The sequence below is a fragment of the Eretmochelys imbricata genome, chromosome 2 (assembly GCF_965152235.1).
Source record: "Eretmochelys imbricata isolate rEreImb1 chromosome 2, rEreImb1.hap1, whole genome shotgun sequence".
NCBI lineage: Eukaryota > Metazoa > Chordata > Testudines > Cheloniidae > Eretmochelys > Eretmochelys imbricata.
In genome coordinates, this window is record NC_135573.1 from 265,741,319 (window position 1) to 265,757,163 (window position 15,845).

The 15,845-nt window shown below is 61.0% G+C and overlaps 1 protein-coding gene across 1 annotated transcript in view; it reads left to right on the forward strand.

The window, feature by feature from the left end:
- The window catches only part of MYO1G (myosin IG), a 74,533-nt gene that overhangs the window by 47,020 nt on the left and 11,668 nt on the right, over positions 1–15,845 (forward strand). The window contains exon 21 of the mRNA XM_077808508.1: positions 1,023–1,177. Within this exon, the coding sequence (XP_077664634.1) occupies positions 1,023–1,177 (155 nt within the window). The remainder of the gene's footprint in view (positions 1–1,022; positions 1,178–15,845) is intronic.

Consider the following 15,845-nt stretch of genomic DNA (forward strand, 5'->3'; position numbering starts at 1 on the left):
TCTCTGAAGGTCCTTTTCTTCAGAGTCCATGTCCAGCCTGACTGCGATCCCATAACACCCTGGCGCTCTTCTAAGGAGCGCTGAACGGAGCAGCAAGCTGAGATGCAGTGACTTGCCCACAGAGCCAGGAACTAAACCCAGGACTCCCAATGCCTCATCCTCTGCTCTAACCATTAGCTGCTGCTCCTTCCTGCAGCCACCTCTGTGGTGTTACAGTGAATAGCACTGAAGGGCAGAGGGCACCATGCTACTACAGCATTAAACCTGGACAGGACGCAGCAGCAACAGCGTCACCACCCCAAACGGTCAAAAATCACGAGACAGGCCTCAAACACCTGCCTTGCTCTGCAGCTTGGGGCATGGGTCGCTTGGCAGGATCATCTAGGCATCGCTCACCAAATCAATTCCCTGCCATCGCAGGGACCTCAGCCCCTCCTCTTCTCTGCATAATCACATGACTCCGGGAGCTGGGGATTTATAGAAACATCAGGTACCGCAAAGTTAATGATAAAGGCACAAGAGCTGGCAATGCTGGGGCAGGGAATAGTCCTGAACTTGCAGGGAGACTGGTTAGATCGCCTGGGCCTTTTAACTCCTGTGCCCTGGAGGAAATTCCCCTCTCAGTGGCGCTCCGGGAAAGCAGCTGGTGCCGCGCAGGGGGCAGATCTGAGGGGAGATGCCTAGTCTCTGGGCATGATGGACCCCTTGGCGCATGGCAGTGAGGAACATGTGATCTGACGGGGATGACATCACCTGGACCCCGCCACATCTCCTCCCGTCAGCCAATCAGAATATAGAATCATCTCCGTGCTGAACAAACACTAGCCAGTTTGCCATCTCATTGGCTGATGTGGCGTCTGGTTGTGGGTGGGCTTAGAAAATGAAAGACCAATAGCAATAGACCGTAGACGCCCAGCTACCGCCCTGCCTTTTGCCCCCTGGTGGCCATGTGGGGAATCGCACCCTGCCTCAGCTAGGGGGCCTGGCGTGTCACTAACCCGGAGTGTGTTTGTGCTGTACAGGTGACGGGGGTGAGCGTGACCAGCTGCCAAGACCAGCTGGTGGTGTTTCACACCCAGACCCACGACGACCTGGTCATCTGCTTCCATAAGATGCAGCCGGAAGAGGACAACCGAGTTGGGGAGCTGGTGGGGGTGCTGGTGGACCACTTCAAAACGTGAGTGATGGCATTGGTGCAAGACACAAGAAGGGACGGGGCAAGGAGTCCGGGCACAGCTGGGTCAGGGTGTGGATGGGAAAACCATGGTGGTGCTGGTGTTCTTCCCTGGGAGTCAGAGATGAGCCCAAGGCTTTGGCATGGTGCTGAGGGAGGTGCTGTCCTGCAGATCGGCTGTAAAGTGCGACCTTGACTGTTTGCGACCATTACAGATCTTGTGGTGTTTTAGGGCTCTGTCCCCCACAGTCCAGCCAAATAATTACATTTCCCTTGAGGTATCATCTGAATGCTATAGTCCAGATTTTCTCTCCTAAACTCCAGTGTAGCTGTTACTGTGTGCTGTTGAGCAGCTGCTGTGTTCCACCCCAGAGGTGGCAGCATTTCAGCTCTGAGTGGAGTGGCATGACTCCAGTTTTGGGGCGTAGCCCTTGCAGAGGATAACGGCAGCTAGGGCAGGGGTTAGTACTTGGCTCAGCCCTGAAGAAGCCTGCAGTTGATAGCAGCTTCCCTTGGAAGAAGGAACTGATCAGCCTGAGCCTCTTCCCGAGCACTAAGGGCCTGCACGAGACAGTGGTGGGTCAGGGGGGCTGTTCCTGTGGCATCTTTCTTGATGGGCTGGGTGACAGAGCTCTGGCTCCACTGGCCCGTTCAGACTCTGGCTCCCCAGACAAAGGCCACCAGACAACTATCAACTGGTCACTGTCACTAGGCGGCTCGAGGTGACCGGCTGTGGCTAGTGGATTGAGCCACGCCTGCGAATTATCCGGCTATGGTGGCTCAGCGGTTAAGGTGTTGGGCTTGAAATCCACCAGGGCTCCCCGCCCCCCACGCATTCAAACCCTGCTCCCAGTGGGTTGAGCCTGTATTATAAAGGCTGTCAGAGGAGAGGATCCCAACAGTCCCTTCTGGCTTTGTAGTCTACGACCCGCTCTCAGACACCGGCGGCGCCTGGGATGGATTCAGCCCCACAAACAGGAGTCGAAAGGCTCCACGGCCCATTACCACCCGTACAAGAGGGAGTGTGTCTGCACTGGCAGGGAGAGGAGCCTGTGCCAATCTGGAGAAGCTGCATTGGCAGGGATGCTGGGTATTGATCCTGGGCAGTGGAGAGCTGAGGATGCTGCTGGCGCTGGTTCCTGGCTGGGGGCAGGCGGGGGGCGTGCAGGCCGAGAAAGAACCAGCCGTGCGGCCGGGAAGGCTCGTTCGCAGCCTAATCTCCTAATCAGGCATTGTGCAAAGGCACGCGGGCCCATTGCAGCCTCCAGCTGTCACGGCAGCAAGCCTCAAGGCCAGGGGCGCCTGCCCACAAGCTCCCATCTGGGGTGGGGGGTTGGGCCGGATTAGAGAGTTCTTCCCGACCCTGCTGCTCCCCCTGCCACTGTGATGCAAAGCAGGTGTGGGAGCTGGCTGGGAGGGGGCTGAGCCCAGATCCGGGGGCATGAAGCCAGCTCCAGAGCTCCCAGGCTCGGCAGGTTACAGCCAGGGGTGCTAGCGAGCCTTCGCCAAGGCTGCGGGCTGCTTCCCGCCCTGGCCTCCGGGGAACACAAGGGCCCGAGCATGGAGAGTGGGTCTCCACAAGCGGGTGTGTTCCTGTGGCCGTGCTGCAGAGCGGCTGGGTGAGGGTGTGCACCGGGGCGGGGACAGAACAGAGCCATGTGTGGGTGGGGGAGGGCAGGGGTGTGTAGGTGGGTACATGCCTGGGGGGGTCGTGAGAGGAAGCTCGCCCCCTTTGTGCGGCACACCCCCAGCTGAGCTGAGTGAGGAGCCCAGGGGCAGGCAGGGGCTTTGGATCTGGTTCGCACTTTGCCCAGTACTGGCAGGGCAACGTTCTGTGCCCGGTGCCACGGACAGGGGCTTTGTGTCGCTGCAAAAGAGGTCGGTAGCATGCGTGGGGGCCGGGCCGTGGGGCGGAGGCGGGAGAGGGCGCAGCGTGTGCAGGTGAGGGCAGCACGGTGCCCGCTGCAGGGCGAGCCTGGTGGACAGGGCACTGCTGACCCCCACAGGGCTGGCTCTGCGCCGGCGGTCCCTGCGGAGCAGCAGGTGCCAGATGGATGTCTGTCTGCCGGAGCCCCTGAAGGATTGACCGAGGGAGGAGAAAGGGATCTGGGGCGAGCCGGCGCCATCTGCTCTCGGCAGCTGCTGGCACAGATCTGCCCAGACGCAGGGAAGAAAAGAGCTGGGGATGGGGGGGAAGAGGGGCTGTACGCTGGCCCCCCCTCTCCCCGGAGCACTGTCACAAAGTGGATTGTAGGGCATTACCGCCCCACACACGTGCCCCCAGATGGTAACGCCCCTCCCAGGGTGGGGCCCTCTTAAAGGGCCAGCGACCGCCCTTTGCGGGGAGATAGACACAGACGGGTCAGAATGACGGATGCTGTCGGACTCGCACGGACGCAGACAGACTGACGTAGTGTGAGCAGGGCAGATCCCCAGCCCGCCCCTGCCCCACTCCCAGAGCACCCAGCCGCTCCCTCTCCCTCCCCGGCTCGGTTGGTGCGGGTTGGGACAGACGTGTGCCCAGGATTGGGCTGCCCCGCCCCGCCGGAACTCAGCTCTTGCCCATCGCACCCCCCTTACACGCCCTGTAACCCAGAGACCTTCCTGGAGCAGCTGGCCCAGGAGCCAGTGGCTTTTCTGGTCCCTGGGTGTGAGTTCCACTGCAGGCCCAGTTGGCCCCGTCCAGAGCGATGTGGCATGGCGGGGAGGGCACCACACACTGGAGAGCGGGCGTGAGTCTGCCCCCACGGCAGGGCTGGGAGAAGGGGAAAGTTCCCCACACGTGCATGTGTACACACATATACACGCACACGCGTACACGCACGCACACAGCTCACTGGCAGCTCCCAGTGGGCCGAGCTGTCATTGGGTGGGTCAAGAGCTCAGCCGGTAACATGCTGGCGGAGATCCAGGGGACCCCCAGCCTGGTTTCTGTGCTGGAACTGGTGGGGCCTTCACCCAGGAGCTGGCCTCCGGGCAGGGATCTGTCAGCTCCCTGGGGCGCTGGGGCCTTGGGGAAGGGCAGGCAGGGCTGGGCAGAGCTGGGGGTTCCTCCTGGGAAGCCTTGTGCTCTGGGATCAGCTGGTGGCTGAGGAGCTGGCCGTGGTGCTGAAGGGTGGCAGCAGGGAATTGTAGCTGCCTTGGCACAGACTTGTCCCGGGTGTGCCCCCTTAGAGCCAGCAGGTCGATGTGGTCCAGAGGGACCAGCAGCAGGGCATGGAAATGTCGCACTGGCCCCGGCTAGCCCATGTGCGTGGGGTCCACGGCTGGACTATTCCCTACAGCCCCGCTCTGTCGAAGGTGCTTCCACCCCTTTGGAGAGCCCATTCCCCAGGCTGAGGTCTCCCTCCCTGGCTTACCTCCTCTCCAGTCTGAAGTGCCTCTCTCACTCCCCCCTTGCCCCTCCCTGCATGATCCCCCTCCTGCCTGGGGCTTTACAGGATGGATGGACAGACGGAGGGATGGATGACAGGGCACCAGGCTTGGAGTTGGGACCATAGACTTGGCCAAGTCACTTAATTTACAGACCTCCATTCCCTCCCTCTTTGTGAACGGCTTTGAGATCCCCAGAAGAAAGGGACTGTGTACGTTCTTACCATGACTGTGCCTGGCTAGCAGTGGGAGGGTCGCCCCTGAATGAAGCATCCTTCCTCCTAATCCCAGTTTTGGGGGAGAATGGCTAAATATTTGCCTTGTCTCCCAAGAAAACGGGATGCTCTGAAGACTGCAGTGGCTAAACCACCCCCTGCCAGTGTGGGGTGAGTGTAGGACTGGGAGCCGGGGTTGTCTGGCTTCTGTCCCCAGCTCTGACACCGATTCTCCTCTGTAGCTTTGGACCAGCCATTTTAATTGCTTGGTGCCTCAGTTTCTCCATCTGTGAAATGGGAATGTAGCTAGTTGTTGTTTATAGCATCACCATAGGAGGGGCCTGTTAGACCCTCCAGGCCATGCCCAGGAGTCCAGTGCAGGACTGTGCCCTACAGGACACTCTAGGGTTATGGGTCCCAGGGTTATTCTTCCCTCCAGTCACTTCCACAGTCTGAGCAATCTCAGGCCATGTGCCGAGTGGGATTTTAGCCACTGGTGCCAGCCCCTAGGGAAGGCACTATGCACACTGGTGTAGCTAACCCCAGAGCGGCACTAGTGCAAATCAAACGGGGCATGTGTTCATCGTGTCAACACAAGGGGTTTTCACCAGAGCAGCTACACCACCAGCTTCGGTCCCAGCCCAGCCAAGGCCTCAAGGTTGGCGGAATGTGAAGCATTGTTGGTGATCTCTGCTCCCGGGCAGGGAACTCTCATTCTACCACAGCCCCTGCCTGGCTGCATGTGTGGTGCTGGGGGGGGTTAGGAAATAACTGTCCAACTGGACTGACATTGCACTAGGCTCCCCATAGACTGGGGGGGGGGGGTGTGCAGAGCCAGATCTTTCCCCAGGCCCCAGTATTCCCCTTCCCCCGCCCCGAGAAGGTGGCTGCCCCTTTAAGAGTCCCCACAGCTGCTCCGCTCCTGGCTCTCATTTGCATTTCAGTCCTGGCTCTCTTTTGTCCTGTCTTAATAGCTACCTAGCAGCCTTCCCTGCTCAATGCAATGGGCAGATCCTGCCCCACGCTCATGTCTTCTTAACCCAGCGACAGCTGCTGCTCCATTCACTGCCCCTCCCCCCACCCCCCGAATTGCCGTGTGTCCCATAATAATCCTCGCCGTCGGTATACGAGTGTCCCACTGCCTCCCGTCTCTTTGGATCCCCACTGCAGCTCCCGCTGGAGTTCGATCCCTCCGCAAGGGCTCCCTCCCTGATGGGCATAATTAGTAATGCCCTGCTCAGATCTCAAAGCGCTGCTCAAATGAGGGCAGTGTCATTAAACCCATTTTGCAGGTGGGGAAATTGAGGCACAGAGGGGCTGTGATTTGTCCAGGGTCATCCAGCAGGCCAGCGGCTGAACAAGGGTTTGACCACAGGTCTCCTAAATCCCAGCCCCATGCTCCAGCCACTACGCCACACTCCTTTAGGCCTTCAGGTCTGATGACAGAACAAGGCCCCTCCAAGCTGGGCATGACTATTGGGCTGGAAGTTAAAGCTCCCATGGCCCTTTTATTCTGAGTGTTGGAGACAGTGTCAGGACTTCTGGGTTCTCTTCCTGGCCCTGCCTCTGACTTGCTGTCTGAAATGAGCACCGTGCTACTAGCCACCCCACTGACTAGCCACAAGACAAACTCACATGCCTCTACCATGCAGGCAGAGGAAGGCCCTGGCCCTTTGCAGCTGAGTTGGGGTTTGCCCCAGCGCCCTTGGCTCAAAGTGCCCGCTCCCAGCTGTCGTGCAGCATGCTCTACTGCTTGCTTGTCATCCTCCACCCCAGAGGTGGCTGCATTTCAGCCTCGTATACCCGTCTGTAAAGCGCCCTGGGATTAAAGGGGCTATGGAGACACAAGCTACTACTCTTATTATCTTCTATTTGTAACTGGTTTCCCTCCCCCACTGCCCCTCGCCCAACCCACTGGCCCCTAGGTGCTCACAGGAGGACAGCCCCAGCAGCGTCCATCACCCGCTCTCCTCGCTGGATGTCTGGGAGACGGAGCACAGGGAATTCGCACCTCCCAGCTCCACCAGATTTATAGCTGGGGAGTGCTTGGGCCCTGAGCATCCTCAGCCGGTTTTATTCCAACCCCGAGCCGAGACATTTAGCCATAAACAACATGCTGGGCTTCCAGGCCTGCTGGCTCCCAGAGCACTGCAGGGCCCAAGCCAGCCAGTCCCAGAGGGAAGCAAACTCCGGTGTGACGGCAGGGCACTCGGCTGGGGTGGGGGAACTGCGGCCTTCTGTCACTGCGGGGAACCCTGCAAAGCTAGATGGGTCAGAGAAACAGCCCCTTCCAGAGTGCTCTCACCCGTCTCCATGCGTCTCCCCACACACTCTGTGATTAGCACTAGCCCGCTGTAGGTGTCTGCCCCAGGCCGGGCTCCCCTGATCCGCACCCCACAGCAGTGCTGACTCGGGCTGGTCCCAGGCCAGGTCGCCATTACAGACGCCAGCAACCCCGCCGTAAAGCCAAGGCAGGGTCCCCCAGGGAGCGGTGCCCAGCATGGCAGGATCCGTAAACTCTGCAGGGCGGGGGAGTGCAGGGGGCGGCAGTGGGGCGCTAGCATCCTTGCTGAGATGATTTTGGCCTGGTGGCTGGGAGTCCGTGTGGCTGCTGCCTGAAATGATGAGCCGCTTGCTCTGAGGAGCTCACTAACCCACCTGCAAACCCCGGCACGCTTTCCCTGGCGCTGCCAGTGTCACAAGCCTCCGTCCGGCCCTCAGGCGGCAGAGCGTGCTCGCTGCTGTCCTGGCTGGCTGGAGAACTCACGCGGCGCATTCCTCTAGCTCGGGGGTTCTCAAACTTCGCTGCACCGCAGCCCCCTTCTGACAACAAAGTTATCGCATGACCCTGGTGGGGGTGGGCAGAGCCCGAGCCCCGCTGCCCACAGTGAGGGGAGAGGGGGCCGCAGCCCGAGCCCCGCCACCTTGGGTAGGGGTGGAGTTGGGGCTTCACCCTCAGCCCTGGGTGCCCGCAAGTCTAATGCTGGGCCTAGCGACCCCATTCAAATGGGGTCATGACCCACTTCGGAGTCCGGACCCACAGTCTGAGAAACGCAGCTCCTTCCATCCGAAGATTGCAGAGCACTGTATGGCGCCCCAGCTAAGCCTCAGTGCACCTCTGTGAGGGCAGGTCTCAGGCTCCCCTTTGAACAGATGGGGAAACTGAGGCAGGGAGCAGCCAAGTGGCTTGCCCAAAGCTCCAGATCATGTTGATAGCAGAGTTGGGAACAGAACCCAGGGCCCTGTATCCCAGTCCACTGGCTCCCCGTATCTGGCCTGTACCAGCCATCACCTCCCGGCCACACACTCTCTGCTCTGCGTGGTGCAGCCCTCACATGCCGGAGATGTTCCACAGCAAGGCGGGTATTTCCCAGAGGCCAGAGGCCACGGGGATCGCTTGTTCACCCAGCACTGCACCCCAGCCCCATGTTGGCCTTGGGGTCTCCCGGGAGGCCCAAGCCCAGGATTCTCAACCTGGGGTCGTGAACAGGTTTCAGGTTTCCCACCGCGGTGAATGTGGGATCCTGGTACAGAAATGGCTGAGAAGCACTTTGGGTGCTCGGTGCATCGGGGCTCAGCGGCTTTGCACCCCGCAGGGCAGGGAAGAGGAACCTGTCAGAGCAGAATGTGGCTGCAGCGAGATCCAGCCGGGTGGGCCAGGCTGGCACCCTGCACACTCAGCAGAAGGAGCCTAGCTGGTGTCCCACTTTGCAGATGGCTCTGAGCCCAGAGATGGTTGCTAGGTAACTGCAGGAAAGCTCATTAACAGCTGAGACTAACTAATGAGCTGGGGAAGAGAAAAGCAGGGAGAGCGGGAGGGTGTCAAGGTGAGAGGAGAGGGGAGAACGCCGCCATGGGGGGCACTGCCAGCTTGGCCCAGTTTGCAGCCCAGCGCATGAGCCGCTCTCCCAGCTTGGCGCTGTCACTCGCGGGGTGCAGGGAAACGCCACTGGGGACGCAGGAGTAAAGAGGCTTCAGAGGCCATCGTGATGGGCACAGCCAGACTGCCCAGGCGAGCCAGAGGCTCAGGGCGGAGTCAGGCAGGTCCCAGCCCAGGTTGGCATCGCAGAGGGCAGTAGCTTTGCTGGCAACCTGGCAGCAAGGCCAAGGGCTCACCCAGGAAGCCTGTGCTCCCCTCCCACCTGGTCATGGCGTGCACCCCTCCAGGGGTTCACGTGTTGCTGGCTGCAGAGGTGGGGGCTGGTGCCATCAGCACTGGCTGGGAAGAGCCCTGAGAAGCCCCGAGCCTGTCTCCTGCTGGGATGCCGCTAGCTGGAAGGCAGGGGCGGGGGAGCAGGCAGACAAGGTGTGAGGCACAGGCTGGCTGTTGCAGGGACCGTGTTTGTGTGGCATCTTGGCAGAGCCGGGCATTGCGCCTGCTGCCGCTGCACCCCTCCTCTGCCATGGGCCCCGGCGTCGGTTCTGGGGCCCGCTCCAGGTCCCACCGCCGGGAGCTTTCAAGGGCAGCGGGATCAGACCTGGCTCTGACCTGTGATGATATCAGCGTGGAGCTCTGGGAACAGGGGGCCCCCAGGGCTGGGGGTGGCCAAGGTGTGGCGCTGGGGACCTGGCTCCTTGGCCCCCTTGCATCCAGCTCCAGCCAGCGCTGCACCAAGAGGCTGGAAGGGATTCAGAGAAATGCAACGAACCCGCTCAAGGGACCGAGCTAGATGGCCCAAACCCATGGCAGGCGTAATCCAGAGTTCACCAGGGCTGGCGGTGCAGCAGGAGGAGATGATGCTCATTCCTGAGGGGGGAGGGGAAGTGGCTTGATCCAGCGGGGTAGATCGGGGGAACCGGCGGGAGCCACATTCACGCTGAATCAGGCCAGGCCCTGGCGGTCCTGCATTGCCCTCAGGAGACGGTCTGGGTGGCCGTACCTGGGGTGTTTCGCTGTCTGGTGCAGACGTGTCCCAGACGGCTCCCGTCTGTGCCCATGGCGAGCCCTGCCACCCGGCCAGGCCTCCGTCCGTCGCGGCGGCGGTCTAGGAGTGCTGCCTGCAGTGCCGGGGCTCCTGGCTGAGCGGTTGCAGGGTGACAGCGGCACGGGCATTGATGCCAAGTGCAGCGATGCTGACGCAGCCTGTTCCTGTTCCTGGCCCCGTCCCCGGTCGCTGCCACTTTTGATTTCCACACTTGTCTGAGTGTCGATAGCCCTCTTGGCAGGAGATGCAGCACCTCCAGTGGAGGAGATTTCTATCCCCTCGTCCTGCCTCTGGCGGGGCCAGAACTTCATACCTCTGAGGGAGTTTCTACCTAACCCCAGCCAGTTAGTGCTTGGCTTGCCCTGAAGCAGGAGGGTCAATATCCCTTGTAATCAGTCTCATTGACTTGTGAATGCTCTTATTACCCATATAAACGGCCAGCCCTTGTATGGGTGCTGCTACATTCTTGGCCTGGAAGGTGTCTTGTGGCAGAGAGTTCCGTAGGACAATGGTGGGTACACAGGGCAGCGTCTGGACAGTACAAAGCGCTATGGAAACAGGATCAGTGACCCCCGGAGGGGTCCAGTGAGCCACCCTGTTAGCTGGACTGGGACCCTGCTTATAGCCGCCGAGTAACTTCTGTGGACTCATTGTGGAAGGCACAGCTCCCGAACTCAGCCAGGCGCGAGAGAGGTGGGCATGGCCTAGAGGGCTCTGCGGTAGAGAGTGGGGGGTCCTGCCGGGAACGGCCAGGCATGGGGGCAAAGCTCAGGAAGAGATGGTTCTGACCCCTACAAAGGGGCTATGTCTGACTCTGACTGGCTTCCTCGTGTCAGGGAAAGAAAGGCGAAGGGAGACCATACGATGCATAGGAGTCTGCCGGGGGCATTTTGCAGCTATGCCACCATGCGGCGCTGTTGCATGAGAACCCTAAGGGCAGTATGCTGTGATCCCATGGGGAGGATGCCCCCCACCCTAGTGATTCCTTCCCATAGGCCTTGGAGCTGTAAGGTGACCAGCCCATCATGGGCCCCCCATTGCTGAAGGGTGGTATACCTGCAGGCCAGATGCCTGGCCTGCTGCGGGGCTCGTTCCCCTGAGCCTGCGGATTGGTGCCATGGGTGGGGTTCAGGATCTCGGCTCTGATGCCAATCTCTCTGCTAGACATTGATACCTCGGTGGGGATTAGAGCTCAGAGCTTGTGCCCAGGGCGCACTTCCTCAGTGGGAGGTCAGCACCTGGGGCCTGTCCCACCAGTGGAGACCAGTTTCTCTTCTTTGCCTGGAGCCAGGTCCCCATCCCCTTTTCCAGACCATGTCCTCGGCCCCAGGCCCAGCCTGGTCCACTCTCTGTGGCAATTGCCCTGCGTCTCTCGGCTCCGGCGAGTGGGGTTCGGACATGGCAACAGGGGCCAGGCATCTGTGCAGAGCTGGCTGGCTGCTGCTCGGCATCCTCAGGGCTGCTGACGCCCGCACGCTGCACTCTTGGGCACGGATCAAGGACAGGCAGGGGTCAGGGACGGGCATGTCTGTGCCAGGGTGAAGGGCGAATCCCAGCCCCCTGGGCAGAGCGGGCAGAGGCGCGAGGCTCCCTCGTCGCAGATAATCACTTCCACAGGGCTGCTTTGCCCCAGATCTGTCTGGCTTTTATTAATATTTTACCGCAGTGCGAGTGGTGCTGACGCAGACCGAGCCAGAGTGATGATTTATTCCTGGCTGGGCTGTGAGCACGACCCTCCAGCATTTCCAGAGAGCGAGGGGGAAATCACACTGCCCCAGCACTAGGGCCGGCGCAGGGAGGGGACAGCCAGCCTGCATCTCCCCTATTCAGGGGCTGATGTGACCCCCCAGTGTACGTGCTGCCCTAGCCCTTCTAGGGCTTGCGGCAGGGGGAATTGGCGGGGCAGCCCTGGTCAGGCCCCCCCCCACCCTGCCCAGAACACCCCCTGCGCCATTGCACTTCCCCAGGGTCTGAAGCTGGCCCTGTGGGGATTGGAGGCAGAGGGCAACCGTGCCTCGGGTGCCAAGTGTTGGTAAGGAATCCGTGAGCGCAGCCCGTACAGAAACAGCCCCCGCACCTGTCCACTCGGCAGCACACACACAGACAGCCCCTGGGAGAGGACATGGGGCCGTCTGCTCCGACAGCACAGGTCTCTGCCGCAGGAGCTAGAGGAGAGAATCTCCCTCAGCTGCTGCGAGTGGTAAGGCTGTTTTCCCCTTTGCGGGATGGCCTCTAGGGGGCAACAAACACCTTCCCCCGTCTCTCGCACACACAGACACTTGAGCAGCCCGGCTGCTATCGCAGTCACGGATGCCTAGGGGCACGAGAGGGGGCAAACCCCTCCTTGGTCATCCCTCGGCCAGCAAGCTAGCAGAGGGCACCACTGCTCGCACCCCCCAGACGAGCCTTGGGACTCTGCTGACAGGAACAGCAGCCCCCAGAGCAAGGGGGTGAGGGTTGTGTTGGCAGACGGGTCAGGCTCAGAGAGGTGGGCGCTAGGACTAGTGCATGGAAGAGTGGGGAGACCAGGGTTCAGTTCCTGGCTTAGCCGCACATGCCATACAATGAAGTCACTTAACCTAGCCTGTGCCTCAGTTTCCCCTCTGTAAGATGGGGATCTGAATGCACTACCTTCTGGAGGGATTGTGGGAGGGGCTTAGTTACCATGGTGATGAGGACCTGGAGAGATAGAACAGGCAGCTGGGGAGAGGGTCATGCTCAGGGAGGGATCCATGGGGGGCGGAGGGGGGCTTTCAGGTGGGGGGGGTCTCAGAACTCAGGAAGGGTTCCTGGTAGGCAGTCTGGGGGAGGACAAAAATCCCAGCCTGCTTCACCTCTCAGCTGCTGGAAACCCCCTGCCAGTCCCCTTCCCCTGGACAAGCACCCCCAGAGCAGCCAAGCTCCAGGGGTCACCCCTGAGCCAGCAGGGCAGCCCGAGGGAGGAGGAGGTGCCAGCCCTGGGCTGGGGGAGGTGGGAACGGTGAAGGCTGGGAGCCAACAGCCTGCCACGCTGGCGGGCTGCCCTTGCCTCTGTTATTGCTCAGTCCCTTGCAAAGGCGCAGGAGTTGGAGAGGAGAAAAGGTCAGTGTCTGCTGGCTCCGGGTGCAGCCTGGTTCCCTTGTGTCTGCTGGCTGGGGCTTCTCTGGAGACAGCTCTGCAGCATCACAGACCCTGGCCTCAGCCGCCCACTGCTGCTGTCTGCAGCCTCCGTGGGCCACCCCCCCACCTGGGCATTCGCTCTGATCCCTGAGTCACCAGTTACCTCCCCCCGGAGTGAACCTGCAGGCTGAGGCTGGGCCTCTGTAAGAGATTGGGCCGAGGGGGTTTGACGCAGCAGGGAGGGGGGAGTGTTGACCTGGGAATGTGGCAGGGGAGTTTCACTGGGGATGGGAGACCTGAGGGCCTGTAACCTGAGCCAGGAGCGGGAGGGGGAGGTGACACCTCTGCCCGGGAATGTGGACAAAGGCTGCAGGAGAGAGCCTGCTGTGGGGGGTTTGGTTTCAGTTTTGTGCTGGGTGGTGGAACGCAGGGAACCCCAAGGCTGGGGCCTAAGCTCCCTGCCCCCGAGAAGGACTTGAGTGAGGGGTCCTGGTTGTACCCACAAGCTCTGTTTTAGGCTGTGTTCCTATTGTCCAATAAACCTTCTGTTTTACTGGCTGGCTGAGAGTCTCAGTGAATCCCAGGAAGAGGGGTTCAGGGCCCGGACTCCCCCACACTCCGTGACAACTGGTGGCAAAGGTGGGATCTACTGCACCCCAGGGACGGCGCTTCCTGCAGTAAGTGACAGGGGAGCAGTAAAACGAAGGGGGATTGACGGGGACCAGGCGTGCTGAAGATTCAGAGCGAGACGGTTTCAGGGGGCGGTTAACCCCTGGGAGTGTGTGACCAGAGAGAAGGACTTTTGCAGTAGCAGGGTTCCACAGGGGATTGCAGCGAGCTGTCCCAGGGCCAGAGGAGTCTGCAGCTCAACCCTGGCAAAGAGGTGTGACCTCAAGAAGGACTGGCACACTAGGGGTTCTTCCTGGAAACCGTGGAAAGCTGCCCAGGCCTGCGAGTGGCCAGCAGGGAGATGTACGCTAAACGCCTTAAGAGTGACCTGGTGGAGCTGTGCAGGCAGAGGGGGCTGCACATTGGGAGGTCCACCAAGGAACAGCTGATTGCCCAGTTGGAGGAGAGGGATCGCTTGGATGACCCGATCCCCGTCCCTGAGGGAAGCTGCCCGATGGATGCAGCGTGGGCCCTGGGGCCTGACCGGGCTGGGAGGGGTCAGACTGCTGCCGAGGACATCCCAAGACCCTTCCTACCTATGCCTAGGGAAGGGGTTAAGGGAAGCCCAGCGAATACTGAGGGCATCCTGACCCCGGCAGCCAGCAGGGGATCCTCCCGGCGGAGTTCCCCATCCCTGGAGTGGAGGCAGCTGGAATGGGAGAGGGAGATGAAAATGAGGGAGCTGGAGGATAATGAAAAGCGACGTCAGCATGAGCGGGAGGAGAAGGAGAGGCAACGTCAGCATGAGCGGGAGGAGAAGGAGAAACAGAGACAGCATGAGCGGGCGGAGAAGGAGAGGCAACGTCAGCATGAGCTGGAGCTGGCCAGGCTGAGGAGCAGTGGGGCCCCAGCTGTGGTGAGTGACGGGGGACCCAAGACTGCAAGGAGCTTTGATAAGTGCTTCCTGGCCCAGCGTAAGGAGGGGGAGGACATAGCTTCCTGATGGCCTTTGAGAATGCCTGCGAGGTGCACCGGGTTGACCCTGCAGACAGGCTCCAGTTTCTCACCCCCTTACTGGACCCCAAAGCCGTGGAGGTGTACAGCCGAATGACAGGGGCGGAGGCAGGGGACTACGAACTGTTCAAAAAGGCCCTGCTCCGTGAGTTTGGGCTGACTCCCGAGATGTACCAGAAAAGGTTCCGGAGTCAGGGTAAAACGCCTGAGGTCACATACCTACAACTGGTCAACCGAATGCAGGGATATGCTCGCAAGTGGACAGCTGGGGCCCAAGCTAAAGAGGACCTGCTTGACCTAATCGTACTGGAGCAACTGTATGAACAGTGCCCTTCCGACCTGAGGCTATGGTTAGTGGACAAAAAGCTAGAGAACCCCCAGCACGCAGGGCAGCTGGCCGACGAGTTTGTGAACAGTCGGTCAGGGGGGTAGCAGGGAGGAGTCCCAAAAGAACAGGCCCCCCACAATGCAGAGAGTCACCATGGGACCTCCCAGCGGGGAAATATGGAGAACCCCCTCCCAAGGGGAACGCATGGCGTCTGGACCATCCGATCCGCTCGAGGGGACCAACGTGATCTGAGCTGCTATCACTGTGGCCAGAGAGGCCACGTACGGACCCAGTGCCCCAGGCTCAGGGACAGACTGAGCAGACCCAACCTACCCAGGGTTAACTGGGTAGGGACCCAGCCGGACGAGGGGCAGACGGCCCAGGCAAGGGGGGCTGCCAGCTTACCACTTCCTCAGGAGGGAAGAGTACCCCAGGCCAGCTCCTCCAGAGGGCTGGATGCTCTGGACTCAGGGTTCTCGGTTTACAGGGTGGGCGCGGGGCTGTCCCTCCGGAGGGAGTGCCTTGTTCCCCTGGAGGTGGATGGGAGGAAGGTCAATGGATACTGGGATACGGGCGCGGAGGTGACGCTGGCCTGGCCTGAGGTGGTGGCCCCAGATCGGGTGGTGCCCAACACCTACCTGACCCTGACAGGGGTGGGCGGGACCCCATTCAAGGTACCCGTGGCAAGGGTACACCTGAAATGGGGGGCCAAGGAGGGGCCCAAGGATGTGGGGGTGCACCACCATTTGCCCACTGAGGTTTTGATGGGGGGGGACCTAGAGGACTGGCCAAGCAACCCCCAGACCACCCTGGTTGTGACCCATAGCCAGAGCTGGTGAGGGGCACTGCGCCCCGACCTTGGGGAGGGTACCACACCAGAGGCGCAGGACTCTACCCTGGTGGGGAGGGAGCGCCGAGGGGCACGGCTCAGAGAGGCTGTGGCATCAGACCCAGCCAGTGAGAGGGAACCGGGCCCCATCCCTTCCGCAGCCACTGAGTTCCAGGCCGAGTTGCAGAAAGATCCCTCCTTGCAGAAGCTCAGGGACCTGGCTGATCTCAGTGCGGTACAGACCATGAGGAGAGGTTGCCAGGAGAGGTTCCTGTGGGAG